The sequence below is a fragment of the Tupaia chinensis genome, unplaced genomic scaffold (assembly GCF_000334495.1).
Source record: "Tupaia chinensis unplaced genomic scaffold, TupChi_1.0 Scaffold145652_1, whole genome shotgun sequence".
NCBI classification, from domain to species: Eukaryota; Metazoa; Chordata; class Mammalia; order Scandentia; family Tupaiidae; genus Tupaia; species Tupaia belangeri.
Window position 1 is genome coordinate 1,533,486 of NW_006205509.1, and position 26,692 is coordinate 1,560,177.

At 41.8% G+C, this 26,692-nt stretch overlaps 1 protein-coding gene across 3 annotated transcripts in view; it reads left to right on the forward strand.

Annotated features, from left to right (window-relative positions):
- Positions 1 to 21,631, forward strand: part of LIMA1 (LIM domain and actin binding 1) — a 118,177-nt gene extending 96,546 nt beyond the window's left edge. For 2 of the 3 annotated variants that reach the window (XM_006168173.3, XM_006168174.3), the window contains exons 7-11: positions 866 to 970; positions 3,749 to 3,806; positions 7,303 to 7,415; positions 16,192 to 16,325; positions 19,646 to 21,631. In XM_006168173.3, the coding sequence (XP_006168235.1) occupies positions 866 to 970; positions 3,749 to 3,806; positions 7,303 to 7,415; positions 16,192 to 16,325; positions 19,646 to 20,654 (1,419 nt within the window). In that variant the 3' untranslated portion in view covers positions 20,655 to 21,631. The remainder of the gene's footprint in view (positions 1 to 865; positions 971 to 3,748; positions 3,807 to 7,302; positions 7,416 to 16,191; positions 16,326 to 19,645) is intronic. The other variant, XM_006168176.3, reaches the window with a different exon arrangement.
- Positions 21,632 to 26,692: the final 5,061 nt, after the last annotated feature.

Below are 26,692 nucleotides of genomic sequence, written 5' to 3' on the forward strand. Positions count from 1 at the left end.
TTGGCAAGTACACACACCCTTTGACAATTAATTAATAAATGAATAAATACGAGAGAAAAGAAAGATAGTAGATTATTTCATTACTAAATTACTAGCTGACTAAAGGTAAGAAATGTCCATATTCACCTATCTCCATGTTGACTTTAGATCCAGTAGTTCTGTTCCTTTTAATACTCTGCCCCATTTCCTTTGTAAGAAGATGATGTGGTTATGCTTATTCCTTATGACAATGTTAGTGCTTTTTTTTTTTTTTTTTTTTTTTACATTGAAGCTCTGTCACAGGAAGTACATAAGGTATGTCTATAGTACAGTCTATGCGCTTTATGTGAAAAACATTTTTGAAAGTCTCACCCAAAAAAGGTTGTTCTGTGTTATCATAAAATATAATTTCAGTGTTTATATGTCTACATCATCCCTGTCTCTCTTTCCAGGCCGGGCATTTTACCTATGGTCAGTATATTTTCTTAATTCTTGGCACTTGGCATCAGCTTTGCCCTGCTCCAGGACGGTCTTCCTGATAACTCACAAGCTTTGCATTCCCACAAGCTCTGCTGCTGAAAGAGTGAATCACGAAAATGTCGTATGCTGGGGGTGGTCTGTGTGTGTCAGTGTTGAAGTGTCTCTACTCTAATGAGCATCCAGTTTTAGACTAGTGTATAAATATTTAACTCTGAGGAATGTGTCCACAGCTGCTTTTTCATTTCACTAGTCGACGGGTTTTGCTTGTGAGATTTAAGGGTGTATTGATCTGAGTCTTAGGAGATTTTTTTTTTTAACATTCCAAGTTTATTTAATAGATGTGCTATGAAGAGAATGGAATGGTGAGAATTTTTATAAAAATTCACAAGTTATTTTTATTTTGTAGAATGAGTCAAAAGCCAGCAGTGAAATCAAAACGCATAAATCGGAGCAAAAGGAGAATGTGCCCCCGGCTCCCGAGGTCTGCCTCTCTCATCAGGAGGGAGAGAAGGTAGGTTGAAAAGACTGATGCCCATTTGCCAAGGAAGCATGTGTTCTAAATTAGATGCCTAAAATTAGAAACAACTATAACGCTAGGCTGTAGAGTGTCTGGGAATTTGGTAACAGCTGCCAGGACAGATTGTCATTTTTGCAGGTCACATAATTTCAGTGGGGATGCTCTGCAACTTATAGCTGACCAGATAATGAACCATCATTGGAACATTATTTTGCTTAGCAAATGCTCAGGGGGGCATAGGGCTAAATTGATCTTTTAAAAAAATCAGTTTGTGGGGGCCAGCTGTTGGCATGGTAGTGAAGGTGTTGGACTTCCACGTGTCCAGCTGCGGTTCAAGTCCCACACCCAGAGGCTTGAAAATCACTCCTGGTACGTGTGCCTGCATGCCCAAGATCCCAAGGGGAGAATGAAGAAGGGATTGCAGCATGGTCACCCTCACTGAGGGATGTCTCTCTTTATATTTCTCTCTTGGGTGAGTGCACCTACCCTGTGGCCAAAACCTAGGAGAAAAAAAGAAAATCAGTTTGTGGCCAGTCAGTGGTGTGGTTAAAATTACTGGATCTCTCATAGCCAGCTGTGCAGTTTTAGTCCCAGACCGAGCTGCTTGAAAACTTTGCTGGTGGGCCAGCAGGTTTCCTGATGGTTAAGGCACTGAACTCCCACATGCCTGACCATGGTTCGAGTCCCAGACCTGGCGGCTTGCTTTCTCACTTTCCCTCTCTCTCTCTGGTGAGTGTGCATGCCCTGTAGCAAATTGAAAAATGATAATAATGATAAATATAAATAAATAAATAAATCTAAGAAAAGAAAAGAAAACCATGCTCAGCCAGTGTATATGTGTGCCTAAAATATCACAAAGAGAATTGGAGAAGCAATCATGGTATGACTGTCCCCCCTGAGGAGGGATTTCTTGCTTTTCCTTACTCTCTTTCTCTCTCTGGTGAATGCATGGACCCACTATCAATATTTAAACAAACAAAAAATCAGTTTGGAATTATTATCTTCAAATTTCTGTGTTTTTTGTTTGTTTGTTTATTTGTTTTTCCTATTTGACTAGAGAGGGAGAAAAGGAGAGAGCAAGACAGAGAGGGAACATGAGAAAGTAAGCCACCAGGTCCAGGACTCGAACTGCAATCAGCCATGTGGAGTCCAGTGCCTTAACCACCATGCCCATTACTGTGTATTCTTAATTTAAGTCTATATTTAACAAACTTTATGCATTCTTTCACTCAAAGTATCTTGAATGCTAGGCACTATGCTAAGCATAGCAATGCTAAACTTAAAAATGAAAGACAAGCTATTCCATATGGTCCTTGCCTTCCAGGAAACTAGCAGAGTAGAAGGGAGATGAGTAACATGTTGACCATCACAAAGCAGTGTGGTAGGTGCTGTGAGAGGATGGTCCAAGGCCAGAGAAGCTCAGACTAAGGATATTTAACCAGATCGCTTCAAAAAGGTGATGTTGGGACCAGCAGTTAGCCTAATGGCTATGTCACTGGACTCCCATGTAGTTGACCATGGTTCAAGTCTTGGACCCGGAGGCTTAAACTCACACCAGGCTCATTTGCGTGTGTGCCCAAGATTCCGAGAGGAGAATGGAGGAGAAGGGATTGCAGCATGGCCATCCCCCACTGGGGGGGGGGGTGATTTCTCGCTTTCTGACTCTCTGTCTCTCTCTGTCTTTCTGGCGAGCGCATGCACCCTGTAGCAAAAAACTCTCCAAAAAAAGAAAGAAAAAAAAAAGGTGATGTCTAAACCACTTTTTTATTTTTCTTTAATATTTAATTTAATTTTTTTTTTTGAGAGAGAGGTTTTTCCTATAGGGCACATGTGCTTGCCAGAAAGACAGAGAGAGACAGAGAGACAGAAAGCAAAAAATCACCCCCTGGGGGGATGGCCACACCACAGTCCCTTCTCCTCCATTCTCCTCTTGGGATCTTGGGCACGCATGCACATGTGCCTGGTATGAGTTTAAGCCACCGAGTCCAGGACTCAAACTGCGGTCAACTACATGGGAGTCCAGCGACATAGCCATTATGCCAATTGCTGGTCCCTCTGGCAGTTAAAATAATTTTTTAAAATGTTTTAAAAGGGAGAACTATCCTTCAAGATAATACTAGAGATTCATTATAGGTTCATTCATTTATTTTAATTTGACCAGAGAAAGAAAGAGGGAAACTGAGAAAGCAATCCGCCAGGTCTGGGACTCAAACCATGGTCAGCCGTGTGGGAGTGTCCAACGCTTTAACCACTATGCTACTTGCCGGTCCTGGTAAATTTGTTTTATAGCTATCAAAAGGTCTTCTATGTGGCAAACTTATTTCAGAAGAATGTATTTGGTTGGCAAATGGGGAACCTGGAAATAAAAAAGAATAGATCCTTTATTTAAATACTTTATCTTACCTTGGAGTGAATTATGGTTATATGGTGAGGAGCTTTGCTCTCTGAGCTTGATAGAGGGTTTTGTTTTGTTTTGCTTTGTTCGCTGGGAGTAGAAAGATACGGTTTATAGGTTCTTTTACAAAGGGAGATGATGCACACTTTTGGCAGTTGTGTGCAGTCTGTTTTTCACGTTGCTCTGTAATTGAGAGGCGTGTTAATATCCTCATAAAAGACATTTGCTGCCTCTTGTTTAAATGCTCAGCTGTTCTGGTGCCCGTTATTTCCCCCAGGCAGCCAGTGACTGACTGGAGTCAGCAGGTTTTTATGGCATTAACAGCAGTTTGCTCTTTTATTTTTAATGTGATTGTTAATCCCCCTCCTTTTTTGTAGGCTTCTGCAACTGAGAATAGCCTGGCAGCCCGTTCCACCCCCGGTGAAGATGACTCCCGTAAGCATTTGTTCTTAGATCGAGAGGGCGAGGTCCTGGTTCTCTGTTCACATTTGGTTCAGGGGTGTTCCTTATTCTGACAGGGCTGAGAAAATAATGAACCAAAATCCAACAGTTTAGCTGGTCAAATCTTCCACTTGATTTTATGGAATATATTTCACATGTTTCATGGCATGTTAAATCCAATTAAAATTATTAACTTGGGACAAACTGAATACTGGGGATGCTTCTCTCCTTGAAGTTATCCTAACTTTTTGTACCAAACCCTTTCAGGGTTAAAGCTGTATGAACTAGTATTGAAATTTAATTTTGATAAAAATTTGACCAAGAAGGATTTTATTCATTTATGTGATAACGAATAGGTATTTGTGGATCAGCCCCATAACTTAGTGGTTAAGGGAGATAGAGCCTATGGTTCAGATCTTGGCACAGGTGGCTCGAAAAACGTGCCAGGCATGTTTGCATGTATGCCCCAGATCCTGACAGGATAGAGAAATGGAGGAAAAGGGATTGCGGAATGGCCACACCCCCTTGGAAGACTCTCTCGCTCTCTCTCTTTCTCTCTCTCTCTTTCTCTCTCTCTCTCTCTCTCTGTGTGTGTGTGTGCACGTGTGTGTGTGTTGCTGTTTCTGGAGAACAAACATACATGTTCTCTGGCAAAAAAAAAAAAATTATAGCCTGCTAAAAATATCTTTTTCCTGCTTACTTAAATGTGTGTTGTAACCCTTCCCCTTAGCCAGATTCAAGGGGTGTTGGACAATATTTCTTCCCATTTTGGAGCCCTTTTGAGCCTCACTTCTCCCAAAGAAAAAAATGTGTTTAGGTTTGACTTAACTACACCCACTTTTGATTCTGACATTCAGTGTGGTATTTTTAAATATATGTGGATTTTTAGCTCCTCTCCAGAAGTTTACTAGACACTGAAAACTCTACAACTAAAGTAGAAGTATGAGTTAAACATAGTTTTAGTAAATTCTCCTTTAAACTTGCGGAAAAACTCACTGCTCGAATCCAGGAACATTCCTTTTGCAATAATTTTGCTTGGACTAGAAATGTTTCTGGGTTTTAACTAGATTTGCAAAACATTTTTTGAAAAATAAGCCATAATATTTTAGTGCTTAGTTGACTAACTCTAGATTTTAAGGAATTCTTTTATGGTTCCTAAGTAGCTATATAAATGGATTTTCTGTGTATTCTGAATTCTATGGGATGAACATACTAGCAGGAAATTAACTCATGCAACTGACAACTCAATTATTATGCCAAGAACCTCAAGGGGCCCTTTTCTATCCTCTTCATCCATGGATATCTGCTGTAGCAAGGAGCCCAACCACTCAGGCCATGGACCAGTACTAGTCTGTGGCCACATAGCAGGAGGTGAGCAGAGGGTGAGTGCGGAAAGTTTTCTCTATATTTATAGCCTCTCCCCCATCACTCACATTACTATCGAACTCTGCCTCTGTCAGATTAATGGCTTTATTAGATTCTCATAGGAGCATGAACCATATTGTGAACTATATATGTGGGATATAGGTTATGAGTTCCTTATGAGAATCTAATGCCTGATGATCTTAGGTAGAGCTGAGGTGGTGATGTTGGCACTGGGGAGGGCTGCAAATACTGCACTATAGTGAGTTGTATAATTATTTCATTTTATATTGTGTTGTAATAAATTTTTTTAAAGTGTACATTAAGTGTAATGTGCTTGAATCATCCCTAAATCATCTCCTTTACCCCCCTACCCCTAATCCAGGGAAAATTGTCTTCCATGAATGGTCCCTGGTGCCAAAATCATTGGGGACTACTGTGCTGTAGGATTGAGTAAAGAGACAGTGTCAGGTTACACACATATACAAGCATGCACATACATTTATATACAGGAAATTTCTACCTTCACATGGCTACATTTTCCCAATTTAGTTGAAACATCCCAGGAGATATTAGGAGTGCTGACTATCAAGAAGACATCACAATCTGGGACCAGCATTTGGCATAATGGCTATGTTGCTGGACTCCTATGTAATCAACCGCGGTTCAAGTCCCGGACCCAGTGACTTAAACTCACGCCGGGTGCGTGTGCATGCATGCCCAAGATCCCAAGAGGAGAATGGAGGAGAAGGGATTGCGGCGTGGCCATCCTCCCTGGGGGGTGATTTCTTGCTTTCTGTCTCTCGGTCTCTCTCTGTCTTTCTGGTGAGCACACGCGTCCTATAGCAAAAACCTCTCCAAAAAAAGAAGACATAATCTATGAACAGCCTTAAAAGATGACAAATGCTTGGGCCAGCTCCATGGCCTAGTGATTAAGAGAAGCTGGATCTCACATGGCCAACTGTGGTTCAAATCCCAGCCCCAGCAGCTTGAAAAACATGTTGGGTATTTGTGTGTGCATACCCCAAATCCCAACATGATGGAAAAATGGGAGAGTAGAGATTGGCATGACCATGCCCCACTGGGGGAGGGGTGCTTTCTCCAGCTCCTTCTCTCTCTCTCTCTCTGTATCTCTCTCTGGTGAGGCCATGCACCCTCTGGTAATTAAAAAATAAAGATAAATGCCACAGAACATTTATAACAGGTGGTTTGGATTCCTACTGTGTGTGACTAAAGAATAAGAAAGCCCCCTAACCCAAGAGAACCTAAGAAACATAGTGTTAAAACCCTGGCTTTTGACAGGAAGTGGAAGAACGTGGAAGATTTACTGCTGAGTGAAGCAAGTCAGGCTATGAAGGAGAGACATTTTATGTCTCCACTTACTATATACCGAGTGTCTGCACTCTATGAATGAAGCAGATTGACTGAAGTATATACAAACACAGTAAATGGGTGTAAATATCAGACATGGTGTGTGTGGAATAGTAGGGTCTGAGTAAGAACATTCAGAAGAAAAATACGAAGGCAAAGCATTAATGGGACAAAGAAATGTGGTATTATCTGTTGAAGATATTTTATAGTTTTATCAACTGGACTAGGGAGAAATGTTCACATACTGAAATACTCACTTTGTAAGCTAAATTATGTGATTGAATTTATAAAAGAAAATGAAATTTTAAAAAATTTCAATGAAAGCTGAAAAAAAAAAAAAAAGAAGTGCAATGTTTAGTGTTAGAATATTCTTCAACACAAGAGCAGTGTTTTCTGGTACTAAAAGGACTTGTTATTAGTAGAACATGCTCAAACTCTGGAAGATCCCTTTCTGAGACTTCCCATGAGGTACAATAAAATATCTCCGGGACCAGCAGATAGTGTAATGGGCTGGACTCCTGTGTAGTCGACCACGGTTCAAGTACAGGACCTGGCTGTTTAAAACTCACACTGGGCGCATGTGCTTGCATGCCCCGAAGATCCTGAGAGGAGAATAGAGAAAAAGGGATTATGTGGCCACTCCCCCAGGGGATGATTTCTCACTTTCCGTCTCTCTGTCTATCCAGTGAATGCACGTGCCCTATAACAAAAATCTCTCTAAAAATTAAAAAAAAAAGTCTTCCTTTTGTAATTTAAGCAGGTAACTCCCAAGTGAAGAGTGAGATCCAGCAGCCTGTCCATCCCAAGCTGCCAAGTCCAGATGCCAGAGCCTCCAGCCTTTCTGAAAGTTCTCCTCCCAAAGCAGTGAAGGTATGATGACAATTTATCTCTGAGCATGTAGACACTGGTTTATGAATAGAGATAACAACATCTTTTATCATTATGTTTGTTATGGCCTGTATTTGCTTTCAAGCAATACTTACATGAGGGTATACTATTAGATATTAAGGAACACAGAAATTTTTGTATGCTAAGAAAATTTTACTAGGTTACTTATTCAATCTATGGTCTCCTTTTATACTCCAACTTTATTTTATTTTATTCATTGTCATTATTATATTTTTTTGAAGTTGACCAGAGAGAGAGAGAAGGAAAGTGAGAAAGCAAGTTGTCAGGTCTAGGACTCTAACTGCAGTCAGCCATGTGGGTGTCTAGCCTTAACTACCACGCCACCTGCCAGCCCCTATACCCCAACTTTTAAAAAATAGTCTTCTCCCTTTGTATGAACATTCCCGTAAAAACAAACGAAAACTTTTTAGAATTCCAAAACTTACTTTAGGCTTAACTGACTTGTTTTAATCATTTTGTCAGTATCACCTATTTAGGTTAACAACCACACATACCCACACTTTTTCTTTTTTAGAATTTTTAATTTAATCTGTTGTTTTATTTATTATTATTGTTATTATTTATTTATTTTTAATATTATCTGTTTATTTTGTTAATTATTATTGATATTTTTAATTTGCTCTAGGGCACGTGTGCTCACCAGAGAGAGAAACAGAGAGAAAGAGGGAAAGTCAGAAGGCAAGCTGCCGGGTCCAGGACTCAAACCATGAATCACCACATTTCTTTAGTGTCTTTCTACTGTAGTGCTCTTTAAAGTAGCTGGATTTTGTTTGAAATGTTTCAGCTTTTGAGAGAAACTCTATAGGTAGAATTAATTTTAAAGTTTGTGCTGCCCCACCCTCAGACTTCTGTCTCTTCATTGTGTGCATGATTGTTCCCTTTGATGAAAGTTTTAGTGGACAGAAAGAATGAAGAGAAGAGGAGATGGGTAAAGATCTGGGGCTCTATAGAGGAGAAAAGAAAATCTAGGATTTAAAGGGGGGGGAAGAGAAAAGTAGAGGAAATAAACATGAAAATCTTAAAGGGATCAGGAGAGTAAGATTTATTGAAAAAGAACAAAAGCTGGAGAAAGTAGCAAGAGAAAGCAAGCACAAGAAAAAAGATCTGGGTTAGGATGATTGCCTTTGCACATGTATTCAACATGACTGTGCTGGCCTTGAAAATCTGCTCATGCTGCCATCAGCACTTTCTCTTTCCTGTGTCTGGAATCCAACGGAGTAGCAAATGCCACAGCGTTACTTTGCTGCCCAACAGCAGCCCTGCCCAGATATAATTGTTGGGATTATGATTCTGGACCAAAAACAGCTAGCAAGTCTGACCTGGTCATGAATTCTATATGCAAGGGGATCAGGGCAGTTCCCTGGCTAATCTACAAACTAAAATCTGTTATTGAGAATATTTGAATTCACAAGAATTTCCAAATTCTCAACGTGGTCTTGCTTTCCTCCTGCAACTGCTAGGTCAGATCTCCTCTTTATAGTGGGTCGGACTAACCCTATGCTGAGTGGGGATCCCTCCTGATTCAGACTCCAGGGTCTGAGCTGATGAGGCGTGTGAGAAGGGACACATCTCATTTAGGTCTTCTGCGGTGCACAAGGGAGAAGAGTCAGAGGCAAAGCCTGTCTCTACCTGTCTCAGACCTGCACTTGCTCCTTTGACCCTGGTCACTCGGCAGTAAAATGCAGACAGCCCTGCCTTCAAAGGTTTGGAACATTGCTTAAAGACAGGAGCAGGACCCACTCCATAGTCTAGGGGTTAGGGCAACTAGATTCCATTTGCCTGATCGCATGGTTTGAGTTCCAGACCTAGCAGTTAGAGAAACATGCCAGAAATATGTGTGGACCCCAAATCCCAGAAGGTGGAAATGGAGAAGGGACTACAGTCCCATAGGGGGTGCTTTCTCACTTTCTCTCTGTCTCTCACCGGTGAGTATACACACTCCCTAACAGGAAAAAAAAAAAAAAAAGAAAGAAAGAAAGAAAGAAAACAGGAGTAAACTAACCAGGCTCCCTATGTTTGCTTGTGGTCCAGAGTTCAAGTGGTCATAGTGTACAGAGCCTGGGTGGGACCTATTTGCACATCCAGTTTTAGGCAAGGGCAATTTATTTTCACTTCCTCAAGAGTTCCCCTTTCTAGTCTATAGGCAAGTATATAGATACTTTAGTTACTGTCCAGCGAAGATCTGCTGGCATAATTGGTCTTGTGGCTATAGACTACGCAACAGAAGTATTTTCTCCACTTTGGAAAATTACATACAGCTAAGAATAAACTTGTTCACTCAGAATAGATTTTTTTTGGGTCCCACATATCCCAGAAAAAAACTGTTCTTAGCGCCTGTCTGTTACTGAAAATAGGACATCTAAGGTAGAGAATCAGTTCATTTTAAATTTTAGCCTAATGAAGTAAAAAAAAAAGGCAGGACCAGCAGGTGGCATGGCAGTTAAGGTGCTGGATATTCCCACATACACAGTTCGAGTCCCAGACCTTATGGCTTGCTTTCTCACTTTCCCTCTCTCTCTGTGTCTCTCTACAGTCAAATTAAAAATAAATGAATGAATAAATAAAATTAAATAAAATAATTATTTTTAAAAATAATAAAAAATAAAGTAGAATAAAAGCTATCTAGTTCCCTCCCCCCAGGTTTTTGCTCTAGGGTGTGTACACTCACCAGAGACAGAGAGGGGGGGAAAGAAATCACCCCCTGGGGTAGTGGCCATGCTGTAATCCCTTCTCTGTTCTCCTTCTGGGACTTTGGGCATGCGTGCACATGTGTCCAGTGTGATCTTTCAAGCTGCCAGGTCCAGGACTTGAACTGTGGTCAGCTATGTGGGAATCTCTGGTCAGCTATGTGGGAATCTAGCACCTTAACTACCACACCACCTGCTAACCCCTATCTAGGTCTTCTTAAAAAGTATTTATTTATTACATAATTAAGAGAGAGAGAGACAGAGATGGAGGTACAGCATCTCCAACAAGATCTTCACACTGTGATCCACCCCCAGCCTCAGGAAACTCTGGATCACAGGCCCATGGGTGCTTGTCATCCTTGGGGAGGTCTCTGTACTCAAACCAGTAATTCGCCCATGTGGGTCAGCATCACAGAGCATCACGTTTTACTACTGCACCACTGTCTAACCCCTAAGTACTAATCTTTAAAAGTAAGAATTTGGGGGACCTGCAGATGGTATGATAGGTACATTGTTGGACTCCCACATAGTTGACTGCAGTCCGAGTTCCAGACCCAGCAGCTTGAAACATGCCGGGTGCATGTATGTGAGTGCCCAAAATCCCAAGAGGAGAATGAATGGAGGAGAAGGGATTGCGGTATGGCCATCCCTCCTGAGTGGCGACTTCTCTCTTTCTATGTCTCCACCGAGCACATGTGCCCTATAGTAAAAACATCTCTAAAAATTTTAAGAATGTTGTATGTTTTGAACACTGGCCGTATCACTCAGTTGACAAGACCTGGAGTTAATGAAGTTCATGTTGCAGCTTCATTCTCAAAAGGAGTGTTATTCTGAACAACAGAGTTCAGTGGACCCTGTGAGGAGTCAGACCTTTTCTACCTCAAGAGGTTCAAGGACTTTTCATTGTAAACTAATCCTCAATAATATTGGAAAAAGAAATTGAGAGCCTCAGAGATCTGCTAAGCTTTGTGGTCTCCTGTGTGAAAGAAGTCATCTAAGTGTTCCTGGAAGGGAGAATAAGGGAGGAAAAGGCAATGAGATGTGACTGTCCCTGGGGAACACGACCTTGGTGCCACTATGTCCAAGACAGCCCAACCCTAGGTTTCCTTGGCCTGTTCTGATGAACGTGGAGAGAAAACATGGCAGACTGCATGAGAAGACACTCATTGCAGTCTGCCAGCTGTTCCTCCCTCTGTGGACAGGTTAGGAGGTTTGTACTATTTTGTGAAGCTAGAGGGCATCTAAATCTTTCTCACTGTCGAATTATTGCTTTCCCAAGGCCCTAATCTTTCTTCTACGTACAGAGCAGTCTGGCAAAGATAAAACTATTGCCAGGGCCAGCAGCTGGTGTGGAGATTAAGAAGCTGGATCCCACATGGCCGGCCAATGGTGCTATTCTAGTCCCAGACCTAGTGGCTTCAAAAACACCCTGGGCACGTGTGTGTGTGTGTGTGTGTGTGTACCCAAAATCCAGAGAGGAGAATGGAAGAGAAGGGATTGCAGCGTGGCCATCCTCCCTGTGGGTGACTTCTCACACATCCTCTCTCTCTAGCAAGTGCACATGCTCTTCTATAGCCATAGTAAAAAAAAGAAAGAAAGAAAAGACGACCATTTTCTGAAATACTTTTACAGAGAGTTACACAAAAAGCTAGGGGAAGGGTTAAGGCTGCACACAGTCAGTCCATCCATGTACTATGTGGCGAAGCATTTAATTTTCATGACCTAGGTATTTTGCACAAATTGGAGGAAATGAAAGACACTTTTGTAGTGTTCTACCTAAGGATTTGAGGCCTGATACCAATACAGAATTTTCTTTTGATTCCACTATATGTCTAAAGGCTGGTTAACTGTACTGCCTGTTGCCAGCTACTGCCCCTCACCCCACCACACACACACACACACACACACACACACACACACACACACACACCAACTAAGGTCTTCATTAGACTAAAAAATACATATAAGAGAATGACAGAATGTAGATTAAGCCATGTGAATTTATTCAAAAGATAGCTTTAAAGATGTTCATCAATACAGGCTCCCTAATATCCCTCGTAGAGGAAAGACCATGCTTGTAAACATCAATTATTTATGTATTGCCTCATTCATTTCAAAATATCCTGAAGATATTATCTACTCACTTTAATTTGAAACAAAGAGAACATTGTTGTTTGTTCAAAGTGCAATAGTGAGATTATTTTCATTTGAGTTAGCATCTGCTCTATTCTCCAAAGAGGTTTCTTTAGTTATGGAAATTTAACATTCTAGGACCATTTAGAAAAATGCTCTGTTGGTTCATGAGTCTGGAGCACTAAGTTTTAATTCTAACTCTGTTACTGTGTGAACTTTGATACAGCAGCTGATGGGCTGGTGCTTTGGTTACAAGTGAAAACTGGTGGAGCAAAGGGAATAAAAAGTCTCCTTTTACTAACTGCAAAAAATATATATCGTAAAGATAAGAAATGCCTAACATTCTCACGTTGGCAGCATTTTTAAACGTGGCTGTGCCAAGTCTGGGCATGCCATGCAGACATGGGCAGGATGTATGCCAGGCCGACAATAATGGTCGAGATTTGGGGGCACTGACTATGCTTCCTGTTGTCTGAATAGACATGGGGGCAATTACAGGAACGTGGCTGAGTGCCCAGGACAGAGAAAAGAAAGGGAAGGCGCAGCCGCAGCCACTATGACTTGGCAGAATACCACGCTGGGATCCTCTCGTCTTTATGAAACTATAAAGGCCCTCAGGCAGCTGCTGCAGAAACGTCAAATAGTATTTATGTGAGAAATGAATAGGAATAATGGGAAGCTGGTAGGCCTGGCTCGTTCAAAGCTGTAGTCAGTCAGTTGTTTGAGTTAGCCATCTATTAATATGATGTTAAGGAGAAAGAGTGACTTTCTACTTGTGTGGGTGAAGGCTCCACTTAAGAGTGAGCCCTTGTGGGTCAGGTGTGGGAGGTTGTAAGACACTAAAGAATTGTTAATGAGACACTCCTTGTGTGGGTGAAGGCTCATAAAATTTCTTTCTCCTGAACTGGGCTATGTTCCAGCCTCAGGGATATACGACAAGTGAGACTGATTTTGCCACAATTAGTAGAGTTACTTGAAAAAGAAAAAAAAAAAAGTGATCTTATTCTTGGATCTGAGTGTGTGAGTTTGAGCTCAGCTGCAGTAAAGCCCTCCAGGGCACACCAAATGCTGTGTATTCATTGAAGGTTCCTGTTTGTCTCTTCCAGCTTCTGCTTCCTGTTCCTGGTACCTAATTTCTGCTCCTGCCTTCCACTTTCCTCCTAATGTGAGCTCAACTTTTAGCTTTCTCTCCGGTTCTCCTTTCCGCTGGCTGGGCTGCAGCCTGCTCAGTGCGTGCTTGCCCTCAGTATATCTGTAAAGGAGGCGGGCTGTGTCCCTCTCTTCCCTTTTAGCAGGCTATGTTCCAGCCTCAGGGATATACGACAAGTGAGACTGATTTTGCCACAATTAGTAGAGTTACTTGAAAAAGAAAAAAAAAAAAAGTGATCTTATTCTTGGATCTGAGTGTGTGAGTTTGAGCTCAGCTGCAGTAAAGCCCTCCAGGGCACACCAAATGCTGTGTATTCATTGAAGGTTCCTGTTTGTCTCTTCCAGCTTCTGCTTCCTGTTCCTGGTACCTAATTTCTGCTCCTGCCTTCCACTTTCCTCCTAATGTGAGCTCAACTTTTAGCTTTCTCTCCGGTTCTCCTTTCCGCTGGCTGGGCTGCAGCCTGCTCAGTGCGTGCTTGCCCTCAGTATATCTGTAAAGGAGGCGGGCTGTGTCCCTCTCTTCCCTTTTAGCAGAGTAACTCCCATTTCCTCTTAGACCATGTGAAGTTTCTGTCTCCTATCCTGTCTTTGCTGACCACAATGAGTACTTATTCTCCTAAAGCTATTTAAAGTGTTAAAAACACAGAATTCCCTCTCTGTGACGAAAAAAGACTTTCAATCTGAGAAGCACATTTGTCCTATTACTTTTACATTATGTGAATTGTGATTTGTACAGGCTTTCTCCAATAGCTTCACTTGTACTGTTTAAAAAATGCAGATTTGATTCTGCATTTTAATGTATCTCTTGCTTGGTAGACAAAGACCTAGTTCTTTTAGAGAAACCCTAATTAAAACTATCAAAAGACACCTCCATTTAGGTCCTGTCTTGTTAGAATGTGCATCTAAGAATGAGGGGGAAAAAATCATTCTGAGTGCCAATTAATGCTTTAATTACTTCCAGCAGCTCTCAATACAATAACAGCTGGCCGCAGCTAAATGCCTCCCTAATGCTTGGTAAACTAGGCTGGAGTCTATGGTCTTTTGACTCTTTAAATGTTTCCCTTTAGGATTTTTACCCCTAGAATGAAGGGACAGTGCTATTAAGTAGCCTATTCCACTTAGTTTAGCACCTTCATTCTTAATCTCTTGAGTGCTATTTGAGAGTTCACCACTAATTTTATTAAACTCCCTTTTATAGATTTTTCCCTTTACTTCCATGTTACGCTCAATTTTCTGTTCTCGTTCCCTGTCCGAATCTATTTGGGAAACTATTCCTTTGTTTTCCTTGACCTCCTCATGAATCATGCGGCAAGTAAACCAGAAGTCTGATTTTTTTTATGGGCCTAGATTTGAGGTTTTAATTGAAAAATATGATCTTGCCTATAACCTGCCTTATTTTAGGTTTAATTTAACCATTCACATCCTGAGACTTGGGAATTACTTGTATTATTTACCACCATTTGTTTTCTGGTGAGGTTCCACCTAGTCTGGACAGCAAAAGAGACCTTCTAGATGCTGATGAGGGCTTCCTGGCCCTCTAAGCTGTTTCCTGCAGCTATCGTCGAGGTGTTCATGTTAGACCAAGTCAAGGGTCACTCAAACACTTAGGGAATTCTTATTCCTATCTCAACCTTAGGAAGCCATGTAATAATTTCTTACCATGTAAAACATATGACATTTTTAAGATTCTGGCTTTTATCAGTGCTAGAATGCTGATTATTTTATATTCTTTAGAATTGAGCAGAACCACTATGCCCACAATTATTTTATTCTTTACAAAGATTTCATGGATTCCCAGCCATTAACTAATGAATTTCCCATTGCATTGGTTTTATTCTCTGTTGATTTTTAGAAATATTATAAAACTTACACCTTTATGGAGCTATGCTTCCTTTTGGACTTCTAATAAAATAGTTTCTGTCTCTTATAAATTGTTCCATTTGTGTGTCAGCTTTGACTAGTTTGAAATCATTATGCTGGGCCAGCAGGTGGCATGGTGGTTAAGGCGCTGTATCTCACATGACCAACTCATAATTCGAGCCCTGGACCCAGTGGCTTATAAAACACCCCAGATACATATGCAGTCCATGCCCCAAATCTGAGAGAATGGAGGAAAAAGAGTTAAAGGAATTAAAGCATGGCCATCCCCTTTGGGTGTGATTTCTCACTTTCCCTCTGTCTCTGTCTCCAGCAAGCACAGAAAACATAAAGCAAAAATAAATAAATAAATACATAAAATCTTTATGCCTAGATGATCAATCAGATTATAAGTAGAAAGGAATAAAAGATGCTTTATTAAAATGCCTTTTCTTAATTCCCAAAGCCAAATGTTCTTTCTCACTTTGAAATTTCTCTCCTTCAGAATCTGTTTTTATAATAGTCTGTCCTGATTTCACTTGGCCCCTGAATCAAACTTCTTTCTCCTACATGTGATATATTTTCTCTCAGTATCCCCCCTCTACCCTGCTCCTAACATGTTGTATGTACTTTTGAAAAGTGTGTTGTGGCTTAGCTAAGCCTTTCCCTGCAATCCAACACTAGCTCCACCTGTCCTCCATGGCTGCTACACTTGGGACAGCCAGCGGTTTGGGAAAGGAACCCAGGTGGGCATCTTTGCTGTTAAGAGTCAGCTGATAGAACCATAGCAGTGTTCCTATCAGAACTGACTGACCAGCTAAGAGAGCTGTAAATTAAATTCATAGGGCCCATCTCAGCAGACTACTAATTAACCACAGTCTTTGCTAATGTTGTTCTTTTCCTTTTCTTAGAAGTTTCAGGCACCTGCAAGAGAGACCTGCGTGGAATGTCAGAAGACGGTCTACCCAATGGAGCGTCTCTTGGCCAACCAGCAGGTGTTTCACATCAGCTGTTTCCGTTGTTCCTATTGCAACAACAAACTTAGGTAAGCCAGACCAAAACAAGCCAGCACTCTGTATAGTTGGAGCTCCAGAGGGAGTCTGGTTTTTAGAACACTGGTACTTCAAGCATTGTGCTAATGTGGTATTCCACTGAAGGCTCTGAAGTAGAGTAAAAAGCAGTGTTAAATGATGTGTCTTTCATATAAAATAATAATGGTGTTTGGAACTTCTTGGTACATTGATACGTTAATTTACGTGTTAGGCCTGTAGCTTAAATAACATGGGTTACAGGTAAAACCCCAGTGACTTAATTTATAGTAGAATGTTTCCCTTGGTATCACAAAGTTAAGAAATCTCAAGAGGTTACTTGCCTAAACTCTTACTTTAAAGTATCCTAAGCACTGTATCAGTAGTAATAATGGTCCCTGAAGAGCGTGTATTTTTCTCTATGTTGCTTCATTTTATTTATTTCTGAGAAAATATTCCATATCATTTCTAGCAAGTAACTTAAGGTATGGAGATAAATGTGAGAAATATTCTATATTAATTCATTTTAATCATAGAATTTTATAAAAGAAAGTAACCAATATGTTACTTCCTCTAGTTTTTCTAGAATGCCAGCATTCTTTCTAAAATATTCTTGAAATGTCCTGGTATTGGTCTAGTGGTTAAAGGAGCCAAAGCCCACATAGCCAACCACAGACCAAATTCTAAGCCCCTGTGGCTTAAAAAACATGTTGGGTGACAAAGAAAGAAAGAAAAACGTGTGTGTGCATGTGAGTGCATGTCAGAATCCTGACTGGATGGAGAAGTGGGAGAAAGCATCGCAGTATGACCATACGCCAATGAAGGGCTCTCTCTCTCACAAGTACACACACCCTCTGGTGATTTAAATAAAATAAAATTAAAGATGTCCTGACATCTGTGTGATACTTACAGCGGGGTAAATACCTAACTACAGCTAGTTCCAGTGTTAGATAGCTCTGGTTAGACCACTTTTCCTTTTATTGAATGAAAATGCACCACTGTAACGTGTACACATTAGTTCTTTTTCCACCCGCTATATTCTTTTTTTTTTTAGAATTATTTACTTAATTTTATTTATTCATTCATTTTTTAAAAAATTGACCAGAACAAGACACAGAGAGAGAGAGAGAAAGTGAGAAAGCAAGCCGTCAGGTCTAGGACTTGACCTGTGGTTGGCCATGTGGGAGTGTCCAGTGCCTTCACCCCCACACCACTGGCTGGTGCCCCCACTATATTCTTTTATCCAAAGTACATTATTTCTTTTTGTGAAAATGCTTTTATACTCTCTTTCATTTTTAGAGAGGTTTTGTGCTATAGGGGATGTGCACTCACCAGAGACAGACAGACAGAAAGTGAGAAATTACCCTGTGAGAGGATGGTCACACACCGCAGTCCCTTCTCCTCCATTCTCCTCTCGGGATCTTGGGCACGCACGCTCACGTGCCTGGCCTGAGTTTAAAGCTGTTGGATCCGTGACTTGAACCGTGGTTAATCATGTGGGAGTCCAGTGATGTAGCCATTATACCATCTGTTGGTCCCAAAAAGTAACCAATTTTAAAGAGAGTATAAAAGATGGTGTAATGGTTACATCGCTGGATTCCCATGTTGTTAACTGTGGTTCAAGTCCCAGACCCAGCTACTTAAAATTCACGCCGGTCATGTGTGGGTGCATGGCCAAGATCCTGAGAAGAAAATGGAGGAGAAAGGATTGCTGCACAACCATCCCCCTGGGAAGTGATTTCTCACTTTCTGTCTCTCTGGCGAGCATATGCACCCTACAGCAAAAATCTCTCTTAAAAACAAAACAAAACAAAACAAAAAAACTGTTACCTTTCAAGAGACACCAAGTCTCCTAAAGGCTGTCCAGCTCTGACACCTACCTTTTAACCTACTACTGACTATTTTCTTTCTTCTTTTTTTTCTTTTCTTTTTAAGGATTTTTTGCCATAGAGCACATGTGTTCTCCGGAGTGAGACAGAGGGAAACTAAGAAATCACCTAGGGGGGTGGCCACTCTAATTCTTTCTCCTCTATTTTCCTCAGTATTTGGGGCATGAATGCACACACATGCCTGGCATGATTTTTAAGCCACTGGGTCTAGGACTCAAACCGTGGTCAGCCATATGAGAGTCCAGCTGCCTTAGCCACCACACCACCCGCTGGCCCAATTGTTCTCCTATTAACCATAGCTTACTTTTATTCAATCAATGGTCGCTATTGAGTGCCATTGGTTTATACAGCTTTATACCCATTCCTATAGAGTTACGCTTTTATTTGTCTATAATTTGCCAGAGGACATGTGTACTCAGTGGAGCAAGACAGAAAAAGAGAGAAAGTGAGAAAGTGCCCTTCGTGGGGGATGGTCACACCACAATACCTCCTCCTCCATTTCACCCTCCTTTCAGGATTTTGGGCATGCGCACACACATGTGTCCTGAATATTTCTCAAGCTGCCAGATCTGGGACTCATATTGCTCAGTCAACCATGTAGGATCCAGCTACCTCAACCACTGCACCGCCCACTGGCCCTGCTTTTAAGTGATAACTCAAATAGGAAAGTAGGAACACAAAGATTCAGCTCTTCATAGACAAATATTTTAAATAGTTACAGGTTATGTACACTGAGGAAAGAAATCTGAATGATCAGAGCTAAGTAAGATTATGTAAGGAAGACTCCCAGGAAGCAGAAATATTTAGTTTGTTTGGTTCAGTTTTAGGTTTTCGTTACTGTTACTTGTTCGTTTGAGACAGTGTCACTGTGGTGGGCTGGCCTTGAACTCAGGTTCCTCCTGCTTCGGCCTCCTGTAACAGCTGGGATTACAGGCACACACCACAACACCCAGCTTAATATTTTTTAAAAATAATTATTTTATTTAACTTTATTTATTTATTTTTAATCTGACCAGATAGGGACAGAGAGAAAGAGAGAGAGAGAGGGAAAGTGAGAAAGCAAACCGCCAGGTCTGGGACTTGAACTGCAGTCGGCCATATAGGAGTCTAGTGCCCTTAACTACTATGCCACTTGCTGGCCCCCAACACCCAGCTTAATATTTAAAATAGTTTTGACAGAGGAGAATAAAATCATTTAAAAATGGGGAACACATACCAGTTGGAAGAATGACTTGTGAGTGTTCAGTTTTGGAAGCAAGCATGTTTTGTGTAAGGATATGAAAACTAATCTGCTTAAAAGGGAATGCTGGGACATCGATGTGCTTTTCAAGATATTTTTCTCGCTTAGCATCTTCCGAAAAATACTACAATTGCCAGATTTTAGCCTACTGGTATAAATGAGAGTATGAAGATGTGCTAACTTTATGCTCTTGTTCTTTCAACAACAGTCTAGGAACATATGCATCTTTACATGGGAGAATCTATTGTAAACCTCACTTCAATCAACTCTTTAAATCTAAAGGCAACTATGATGAAGGCTTTGGACACAGACCACACAAGGATCTGTGGGCAAGCAAAAGTGAAAACGAAGAGACCTTGGAGAAACCAGCTCAGCTTCCGATGGCAGGAGAGGCCCCTCAGAGCCCAGGGGTGGAAGAGGCCCCCATTGCTAAAGTTGGTGTGCTAGCTGCAAGTATGGAAGCCAAGGCCTCCTCTCAGCAGGAGAAAGAAGACAAGCCAGCCGAAACCAAGAAGCTGAGGATCGCCTGGCCACCCCCAGCCGAACTCGGCAGTTCAGGAAGCACCTTAGAGGAAGGGATCAAGGTGTGTAAGCCCAAATGGCCTCCTGAGGATGACATCAGCAAGCCTGAAGCTCCTGAAGATGTAGATCTGGATCTGAAGAAGCTAAGACGATCTTCCTCGCTGAAGGAAAGAAGCCGCCCGTTCACTGTAGCAGCTTCCTTTCGAACCGCGTCTGTCAAGAGCCCCAAAACTTTGTCCCCTCCTATCAGGAAAGGCCAAAGCATGTCAGAGCAGATCGAAGAGTTTGAAGGAGGAGTAGTAACAGAAAGGAAACAAGTGGAACAGGCTAAGGCCTTCGAGAGGAATGGAAGTGTGGGAAAAACAACCTGGCAAAATAAGGAATCTAAAGGAGGGGAGGAAGAGAGAAGAAGTAGGGAAGTTCATAGTTTTGAAATGGAGAGTGAGAATCTAGTAGAAAATGGTGCAAACTTAGATGAAGATGATAGCAGTCTCCTTAAACAGCAATCTCCACTAGAGCCCAAGTCTCCCAAATGGTCTAGCTTTGTAGACAACACCTCCACGGAAGAGTTCACTACTCAGCATCAGAAATCCCAGGATGTGGGATTCTGGGAGGGAGAAGTGGTCAAAGAGCTGTCTGTGGAAGAACAGATAAAGAGAAACCGGTACTACGATGAGGATGACGACGAGGAATGACAAATTGCAGTGGGTTTTTCATTTGTGTTAGTGTTAGTGAGCCACTGCCCTTTATCAAAGTGATGCACATAAACAGGTATCTTAGCATGAACTGTTATTTATGTGGAAATAACTTGGCAAAGCGTTCCTGCTTCAAAAGAAACCTACACTGCAGCTTAAACAAACCAGTTCTAAAAGCTTGAGATAACATTACTTAAATCTTCCATTTTAGCAGTGATGGTACACATAAGTGCTTTAAGCCGAGAAATATTCCATCTCATACAGTCCAGATTCCACTGTATTCCCAAAAGGCAATATTACAATAGATGGATGGTTAGTAGCACATTGACACACTACAAACCCTGTGGTGGAATGAGAGAACATATGGGAGAGATTTAGAAACCTAAACATTATAACTGAATGCACTTTAGTATAAAGGGCACAGTTTTGTATATTTTTAAATGAATATCAATTTTTTAGCATTCATCTGTTCAGAGATATCAAATATTTAGTCTTTTAAAATTTTTCTAAGGTTAACTTTCTTACTTTGATATATGTAAGGAATTATTGCTTTGCATCCTGCTCTCTAAACTACATCCTGAACCAAATTATTGAGGTATAATATAGCTATCTTTTCAGAGCACCTTTGGAAGCAATCGAAGAACCAACTCATGTGCTTTGGTGCTTGGAGAGACCCACCGTCTCCCAGATAAGCTGTGGTATTTGCCAATGAGTTTGTACCCCAAGTGATTGCTTTCTTCTCTGGTGGTATCTGCGCTTCTCAGAACTTACTGAAAGCTGCAATACTTGGGTAAGGTCTTTTTGATCACTTTTCACCACGTTCCATGTTAGAGCAAAGTGGGGAGTTTAAAGGAGGAATAAGAGAAAGAACCGCCTTAAACCACTTGAGTCCAGATTTCCAAACCATGTAATCCACTTCTGATATCCCCTTTCTGAGACACTAATTTTTTAAATACTTATCAGCTCTGAAATGTATTGGTTTTAATGACAGACAGTACTCCCAGGGTGAAATTAAACCAACTATAGGCTTTTTTCTTGGGATGGTTTTCTAGTATTCAGGCTTTGGGACATTTTAAACTCAAGTACATTTTTTGTACATAATTGATATTCCAAATTGTATGTATGGGAGTTAGAGGTGTTTTAAGCTGTAGGCTTCTCTTTGTAATACTTTTATATATATTTAGCAATAATATTTTTTAGAGATGTAAAATATTCTGCTTTCTTGCTTAATCTGAAACATTTTTATTCAATAAAGCTTTTAATTTACATTTGAATGTTTTAGTTGTCCCCTTTCCATTATTTCTTTACATCATTGCAGCCTCTCATGACCTATTTTTGTTTTAGTAGTTTGGGAATATAGGCAAATAGGACTAATGTGTTTTAGGTGAAAAGAACTATGAGTATATTCCACCACTAGGTGGTGGTGTTGGGCTAATCTTGAGCCTTCATCCTGCCTGAAGGAAGAAATTTTTCTCGTCAATTGGAAAGCAATTTGTCAAAAGAATTAGTACATGCATTCAAAATGTTTGTTTTACCAGTTCAGAATCCAGTGGTGGTTTTTATTGTTTTTACTCGACATTTAACAATTCACCTTATAATCATACCTAACCTGCCTGGTCTTCTAAGTGGATGACAGAGTACTACGTTCTGCTTTTGCCTCACCTGCCATGCCCCAACCAAGCTGAAGTCATTTAGAAATCTCTGTTCACTGAACAAGTCATCAAGTCATTCATTACTCACAGTCCCCCTACTGACATTCATAAAATACCCAATCCTGGCTTGAGTTTAACTACCTTTACTGTGGGACTCACTCCTTGATACCCTAACTCGTCCACATGGTACTCAGTATGTGCATTGACTTTATTTATTTATTTTTTAATTGCCAGAGAGTACATACACAAACCAGACAGAAAAAGAGAGAGACAGATAGGGTCTGGCAGGTGACGTGGTGGTTAAGGTTGCTCAACTCCCACATGGCTAACCACAGTCAAGTCCTGGACCTGGTGGTTTGCTTTCTCACTTTCTCTTTCTCTTTCTCTTTCTCTCTCTCTCTCTCTCTCTCACTGTGTCCCTCTGTGGCCAAATTTAAAGAAAGAAAGAAAGAGAGAGAGGAGGAAAGAGAGAAAGAAAGTTAGTTAAGTAATTTTTAAAAAGAAAAAGAGACCGGGAACCATCAGTTAGCCTAATGGCTATGTCGCTGGACAACCACGTAGTCGACCGCGGTTTGCGTCCCGGACCCGATGGCTTAAAATTCACGCCGGGCGCGTGTGCATGTGTGCCCAAGATCCCGAGAGGAGAATGGAGGAGAAGGGATTGTGGCATGACCATCCCCTCTGGGGGGTGATTTCTTGCTTTCTGTCTCTATGTCTCTCTCTGTCTGTCTGGTGAGCACACGCACCCTATAGCGAAAAACCTCTCAAAAAAAAAAAAAAAAAAAAAAAAAAGAAAAAGAAACAGATAAAGCAACCCCTACTGGGGACATGGTCACGCTGCAATCCCTTGTCCATTTCTCCATCTTAGCAGGATTGGGGACATGGAGGCATGCGCATGTACACATGTCTGGTGTGTCTTTCAAGCCTCTTGGCTGGAATGCAAACTGTGATCAACCCCGTGGGCTTCAGCTCCCTTAACCACTAGGCCATGATCCTATGTACATTGATTCTATACCAAAAAGTCTGAGTGCCTATGGTTATCACTGAATACGTCGGCACATATCCAGTACTTGGGGACTGAAATTACCTTTAGAAGAACCTTTTTTTTGGGGGGGGGGGGAGAGATTTTCGCTCTAGGACGCGTGCGCTCGCCAGACAGACAGAGAGAGACATAGAGACAGAAAGCGAGAAATCACCCCCCAGGGGGGATGGCCACACCGCAATCCCTTCTCCTCCATTCTCCTCTCGGGATCTTGGGCACGCACATACACGCGCCCGGCGTGAGTTTTAAGCCACTGGGTCCGGGACACAAACTGCAGTCGACTACGTGGGAGTCCAGCGACATAGCCATTACGCTAACTGCTGGTTCCCATAGAAGAACCTTTTTTTTAATATCAGTCTTAGACATATCCTTATAGTATAAAGCATAGAAACAAAGAGTAGCTCCAGATTCAATACAATACAAAGATGTCCTTGTCTAGAGAATGACCAGGTAACACGAAACATTCTTAGAAAAAAATTAAAGCAACCTACAAGCAAACATAGCATTAATTATTCTTTCAGCTCCTAAATGAAGATAATCCGGTTCGGACTTGGTATATAAATGTCACAATAGGATAAAAGTTTTTCTGTTGGTGAAGTAGAAAAGGGGGCCAGTTTGGGCCATGAGATGGTTATATTGAGACTCTGCTCCAAGGCCAACATAGTGCTAGCAATTTAGTAGTTGGATTACTCCTGGCCGAAGTGAAGGCAGCACCCAGTTCTTGTTCATCATCTGTTTCATTAGCAGTATGTTTTCTTTTTCCTTCTTTTACATTTTTTGCTGGAGGGCACGTGCACTCTCCAGAGAGAAACAGAGAAAACATAAGAAAGCACCCCCCTACACACCCCGTGGGGAATAGTCACATCATAATCCCTTCTCTATTTCTATTTCCTTTTGGGATTTGGGGCACACATGCACATACGTGGCATGTTTTTCAAACCACCAGATCTGGGACTTGAACCACACAACTGTCCATATGGAATCCATCCACCTTAACTACCACACCATGAGGCCAGCCTGCGATAGGTTTTCTAACAGCCAAATGTGAAATGGTACAAGTGCATTTTTCTGCGGACAGAATTGTGAATAAGGTGTCAGACCGATGCACAGATTCCTGTATGCCCTGTGAGCATGTTCTCTGTTCCTTGGGAACTCTGATTTAAATCTCCATGGAGAGTTATTACTTCCTTTAAAAATGTACTTTGAACACAGGATAATTACCACTAAGTTATTGCTGGGCTTGGACAAAAATGGCTTCAGGCGGTGGTTTGCGAAACAGCGGCAGTAGGCAGTGGCATCACCTGTGAATGTGTTAGAAGGGAGTAATGGGACCCTACTCCCAATCTCCTGAAATCAGAATTTCTCTGGACGAGGTCCAGAAAAATGTGAACTTTCCATGTGAGAGATGGGACTAGCTGATGCCCGTGCTGATGCACACTGAAGTTGGAGAACACTGAGCTAAAGGAAAACCTTTAGTCCTTGGGATGGCTGCTTCCCACCCCCTTTGAAACTCTAACGCATAAACATGACTTACTAGTTATAAAGTTACTTTATTTGTCCTTGGAGGAGAGGTGGAGATTTATAGTTATTTTCTTTTTAGATAGTGTCTCTTTTTTTTCCCTCTTTATGGTCAGAGGGCACATGTGCTAAAAGGAGAGAGACAGAAAGCACCTCCCATTAGGCGTGATCATCGCATAATCCCTTTTCCATTTCCCCATCTTCCCCAGATTTTAGGCACACACACACTGGTGCCTAGCATGTTTTTTAAGTAGTTGAGGTAGGGTTCAAACTGTGGTAGGCCATGTGAGATCTAGCTTCCTACACATAGTGCTTAACCACTATGTTATGGTCAGTCCTAGACAGAGTCTGTCTGAGTCTTGATCCTCCTGCCTCAGCCTCCTAGGTAGCTGGAACCTCAGGTATGTGCACATATATACCACATCAGGCAGGGAACCAACCTGTGTCTACCACATGAACTCAGCCTGCTGGTGGCAGTGTCAACCAGCCCATGATACTGTGTCTGGACCAAGATTTAGTTCTTTTAATCTTTTGTTCAGATCGTTCTAATTAGCTAGTCTCTCGTAATTAATTTATGTAGCTCCACAAAAGAGTTCAGTGTTCAGTGTGAAAACCCAAGATTAAGGCAGATAACAGAATGAGAGCTCAGGGGTCTGGAGTCAAGACTACTTTCTAGCTGCTACTATTTATTTATTTTTTTTATTTATTTTTTTTAGGTTTTTGCTGTAGGGTGCATGCACATCCCGGAGACAGAAGCAGTGAGAGGGAAAGTGAGAAGTCACACCACCCCCCATGGGGATGCCACGCCACAATTCTTTCTCCATCAACCTCCTTTTGGGATTTAGGGCATTCGTGCACGTGCTGGGCATGATTTTCAAGCTCCCAATTGAAGTGCCAGGTGGGAGTCCAGAGCCTTAACCACTAAGGCACCTGCTGGCCCCCAGGCTACTACTTCTTGCCCATATAACCTTGAGTAAGCTTTTGGCCTTTGTGGGCTGCAGTCTACTCATCCATAAAATAGTGGGGATTGTGCTGGCCCTGTAGTGTAGTGGTTAAGGGAGCCAGATCCCACATGACTGACTGTGGTTCACATCCTGGCCCCAGCAACTTGAAAGACAGGCTGGGTGTGTGTGTACCCAAAACCCAACAGGATGGAGAAGGGATTGTGGATGACCATGCCCCATTGGGGGGCATTTTCTCCCTCTCCATCTTTCTAGTTAGCACTCAACAAAAATGGTGGGAATACTATAACTTCACAGGGTGAAGGAATGAAATAACCTCTGTAAAATGTCCCGTGAAGTACCTGGCACGAAAGAAAACTTGTTAAACATTGGCTATCATTTATTTTTCTTTGCCTTTGTATTATTGTTTGGGTGTGTCTCCTTTTTCACATTGCTTTTCTTCCATTTCCTCTTCCCCATGAGAAGAATGAAAGTCCATTTTTTCTGAGGAAAAGTGACTGTAATTTGTTAAGGGATAAAGCAGTGACAGGAGATTGAGGTCATGGAGGGCACCAAGGAAGGAAAAGATTGGGAGTAGAAGGACGCTGAAGAGCAGTAGGCGGGATCCGCTGAGATGGCAAGTTACAAACTGTGGCCCGAGGGAGGCTGGAAGTGGAGACACAGGGATGGCCAGTCTGACAGCCGGGGAAAATCTGAGTTAGCTCTGCTGAAAGGAATGTGCCCCTTCAGGAGCCAGGCCTGAAACTAGAGACGTAGCAAGTGGCTGCAGGGGCCAGTGGCAGAAGCGTGGCCCAGTCCAGGAGCAAAAAGGGGCGGGGTCAGAGGTGCTGGACCGTGGTGGGTGGGGCCGGGGCGGTTCGGGGC